A 4,082-nucleotide genomic window follows, 5' to 3' on the forward strand; every position below is an offset into this window, starting at 1 on the left:
CCCTTGTAGATCGCTTTAGTGAAAGGGCGGAGGTTATTAGAATAAAGATCGTGCATTATTGCACGTGCAAGTTTGGTAGAGACGTGCATTGCACGTGCACGTTTACTAGTGGACCGAAAGGCTTCGATTGTGCACAGAGTGCACCTTTTCATTTAGAACCAACTAGCAATGGCCTTTGCTCCCTACCTTTCAAATTGGCATAAGTGAAACTTTGTAAATGAGACTAAGTGCAAGATAATGTCTCACAACACTTTCAGGTCAGACTAAATGTGCAAGATCGTCATGCCCAAATCCCAAGGTACAAAGTGCAAGGCTACCATGCCCAAATCCAAACCCCAAGGTACAACGTGCAAGATTTGTCATGCCCAAAACCTTGACACCGGTATATTTACAACGAACCGTCTCACAACAAAGGCCCATGCCCATCACAAGCTTACAACGGAGCTAGGAAAACACAGGACCAAATAAACGACATACTACTCTCCCATACATGGCTTAGCACACATTACCCAGACAGCCCCTGCTACTTACCACCTGCATCTGCATGTGTGCCAGAGGTGGAGAGCAGGGACCAGGCAACGGTCACCTGCATCTTGCAGAAACGAAGATCACACATGCCAACGCTTGTCCCGGACATCTTGGGCTCGAAGACGGCCGCATTTCTCGTAAGGAAACCGACGCGCCGCGCCTGCACGGACACCATGAGCTTATCCCTCCCGCCCAGCTCTGCGCAAACAACGCACCTGGAGAGCTCAAACATGCCGTCCGAACCGATGGGCATGTTCCCATCTCGACAGTCAAGCAGCACCATCTTGGTATCTTTTATGCTGTCGGTGCAGGAGAAGACCAGTCCCTGGTGACCGTCCGGCCACGACCCGTCGACGAGCTGGACGCTGACGGTGGCCTCGACCGAATGCCGCAGAGGCGCGAGCGCAAACTCGAGCGCACAATGCTTGTAGGGGATGCGTGTACAGATACTGTCTTCTCGGCGAGATCCCTGGTGGAAATAGAAGACTTTGGAAGCCAGCACTTTATCTGCAAGTTCAGTTTTGCTCTTTACCATCAGCTGTACTTCGAAGGTGACCAGACCAGCCAACAGGACTGCGCGAGACGGGCCTGTTAACAGCAAAACTGGATCCTGCAATGCCAGCATAACCACTAATTAGTTAGCTGACAGACTGTTCGAGATACCTTTGTTCCTTCCAAATAACAAAGCATAGAAAATGGCATTGCCCACTACGCCATGGACATGGAGAAACATACACAAGTCCACTGGGAGGGGCAACACGATTTCAGTAAATTATGATGCTGAATATTACTAGCGGCAAAAGGATAGATGACGAAAAAAGGTAAACAAGCAAGCACCTCTTTGGTAAGGATTTGGCAGTTATCCCTCGTGCGCCTGAAAAGAAAGTTGCGATTATGATCTGCCTCATCTCTGGTGGCAACCAAGCCATAGACATGAAGTGGCCACCAGAGACCTTTCAGGTCAGTAACTCTGACAGAGAAGATCTGCAAGGTGCTAGCTGGAACAGCATTTTCCGGGATAGGTCCAGATGTGTAGCGCATGGGACCAAGGGCAGCTGCAAGAAGCCAGATTAAGTTATTAGATGGATCAGAGATACAGTACTTTGGATAGCAATGGCAGCAGCTTACTATCAGGAAGATGGTTTGTTTATATTCATCTTATATGATCTAATGGGTTGAATATGTGGTTGTTTCCTGGTAAAATAGATGTACTCCTTGGTTACCAAAGCTGGAGTAACAGTTTTCAGAGAGACCCCTCTTCTGGTTGAAGAAGGGGGATGGCAAAGAAAATCGATCTAGTTTCATGCGCCCATTGCTCATCCTTGCAATTAATTGTTGTTACACTACAAATTAACCGAAAACCGCATCGCGCACGCTACGAAATCGCATATCGGATTGTGCTGAAACTTGATTTGACACTAGCTTGATGGAAAGATAAAGTGAGCTGAGATGAGTATAGGCACAACAGTTTTGTTCTTACTTTCGTCGTCGAAGGAGCCGAAGACGCCGCCGAAGGAGGTCTCCCAGGCACGGCGGTAGACGGGGATCGCGCCCTCCTCTTCCTCGTCGCCTCGACGTGGGGGGCGGCGCCCTGCCTTGATCGAATCGCGAAAAAGTTGGCGCTCCCGCCGCCGTGCGTTTGCCCCGGCCTTGCTGCAGATGGGCTCCTTCCCGGTCGCGGCCCCGCGAGTTCCGCCGGCCGGCCTTGCTGCGCCGTCGTCGTCGCTAGTGTGGGTCTTGAGCCCCGCGAATGCGCTGCTCATCGTCTCGAACTCCATCTCCGCCGCTCGCCGCCGCCGCCGCTCAATCAGTCGACGGTGGTTAGGGTTTCCTCGGTGCGGCTTTCCCCTCGCTGTAGCTTCTCTTTCCGAATCTTTCCTTCTCTCTTTTTTTTGACGTGGCCGGTGGGCCGTGGGTGATAGGCGAAGGAGCTACTGGGTCGGCTCAGTAATGCGCTCCTTCATTTGTTGGTTCGTCAGTTGGTTTCTTTTTTTATTTTTATTTCTATATATTTTAAATATATATATTTCCTTCATTACATTAGATAGTTTTCTTTAGATCATGCAGTATAAAAATTTATTCACACAAATTTTAGAAAAAATGATAGCATTCAAAGGAAAAAAATTGTGACATTTAAAAAATGCTGACGCGTTCGAAAAAAAGTATTCGTGAAATTTTCAAAAAGTTTTTGTGCAATTTAAAAAATGTTTCATACCATTCAAAAAACAGTGTTCATGTGTTTTAAAAATATGTTCATCACATTTTAGAAAAAAGTTTATACAATGTAACACAATGTTTTCATAGTTTAAACAAGTGTTTCGTACAATTCAAACAAATGTTTGTGGAAAATGTCACACATTCCAATAACTTGTCCTGAGAATCCAATCCAATCTGCCAACCAATGATAAAAAGACGGCCGGACGAGAATTCAAACATTGTCCCTTCCTACTGAGGAATAAAAGGTGTACTTAAAAAAAGGAGTGTTGGAAATACCAGTGGGCCGTGACAGCGACACACGGTAATACCAGTGGTATGGCGTGCGGTGCACCGGGATGTAGAGCCGTTCCAATGGCCGGCGAACCCTCCCCGCAGACGGCAACATCGCGAAGGCGGTGGCGCGCGGGATGAGCTGGCACCGACGTCAAGCTTGCCCTTGCCTTTGCTGTTGAAGAAACCCATGTCGGATGCGTGGGTAGCTAGGGTTTTCTGTCACCGGCGAACCCTCCCCGCAGACGGCACCATCGCGAAGGCGGCGACGCGTGCGATGAGCCTGCGCCGGCGTCGAGCTTGCCCTTACCGTTGCCTTTGCTATTGAAGAAACCCATGGCGGGCGCGTGAGTAGCTAAGTTTTTCTGTCACCGGTGAGTGAGTGAGGCTGACTAGATGTAGATGGGAGAAGTGGACGATGATGAAGCCATGTACCTAGGGTAGGGTCATGGACCTGTCCAAGATACCCTCCTCAAGGACATCTCTAGAAGAAACTGCCTTTCAGTCGACCTGGAAGGATTCCACTCGACGGACTCGAAGACACTCGACCATGAAGACTCACTCGACCACCAGGAGATCTAGGGTCATTCTGCACCCAAACGGTCTGTTATTAAGTAGTCTTTATGGCCATGATAGCACTTTATGTAGAGCGTTACCAGTAACGTCAGGCCTTTACGTACATTGAACCCTCCGCTACGTGGGCTGGCTGGGTTCCTGGCGCACTCTATATAAGCCACCCCCCTCCACAGGCAGAAGGGTTCGCACCCTTGTAACTCATACGCATATAATCCAATCGACCGCCTCCGGGCTCCAAGACGTAGGGCTGTTACTTCCTCCAAGAAGGGCCTGAACTCGTAACATCCTTGCGTATACAACTACTCCATAGCTAGGATCTTGCCTCTCCATACCTACCCCCTATTCTACTGTCAGGCTTAGAACCACGATAGTTGGCGCCCACCGTGGGGCAGGTGTCTTAGCGACTTATTGGAGAAGTTGCAATTGTTCCGATCGCCTTCATCATGGTTTCTGGCGGAGGTTTAGTGGAGGGCCGCGAGATCCGTCTCGGC

The 4,082-nt window shown here is 49.4% G+C and overlaps 1 protein-coding gene across 1 annotated transcript; it reads right to left on the reverse strand.

Moving 5' to 3' along the window:
• Positions 1-262: 262 nt before the first annotated feature.
• On the reverse strand, positions 263-2,371 carry LOC119368838. The gene is made up of 3 exons (XM_037633977.1): positions 2,009-2,371; positions 1,366-1,583; positions 263-1,138 (listed from the first exon to the last, which is right to left on the reverse strand). The coding sequence occupies exons 1-3, from the start codon at positions 2,304-2,306 to the stop codon at positions 524-526; spliced, it is 1,131 nt and encodes a 376-aa protein (XP_037489874.1). The 5' UTR covers positions 2,307-2,371; the 3' UTR covers positions 263-523.
• Between the last annotated feature and the right edge of the window lie 1,711 nt (positions 2,372-4,082).

Source organism: Triticum dicoccoides, chromosome 2B (genome assembly GCF_002162155.2).
Source record: "Triticum dicoccoides isolate Atlit2015 ecotype Zavitan chromosome 2B, WEW_v2.0, whole genome shotgun sequence".
NCBI classification, from domain to species: Eukaryota; Viridiplantae; Streptophyta; class Magnoliopsida; order Poales; family Poaceae; genus Triticum; species Triticum dicoccoides.

Bases quoted from the DNA above. Each gene is read 5' to 3' on its own strand.
- LOC119368838 (XM_037633977.1), bottom strand. From the start codon at position 2,306: ATGGAGTTCGAGACGATGAGCAGCGCATTCGCGGGGCTCAAGACCCAC. The intron at 1,584-2,008 runs GTAAGAACAAAA...GGCTTCTTGCAG, and splicing joins CGGCTCCTTCGACGACGAAA to CTGCCCTTGGTCCCATGCGC. The intron at 1,139-1,365 runs GTGCTTGCTTGT...CTGGCATTGCAG, and splicing joins GCCAAATCCTTACCAAAGAG to GATCCAGTTTTGCTGTTAAC.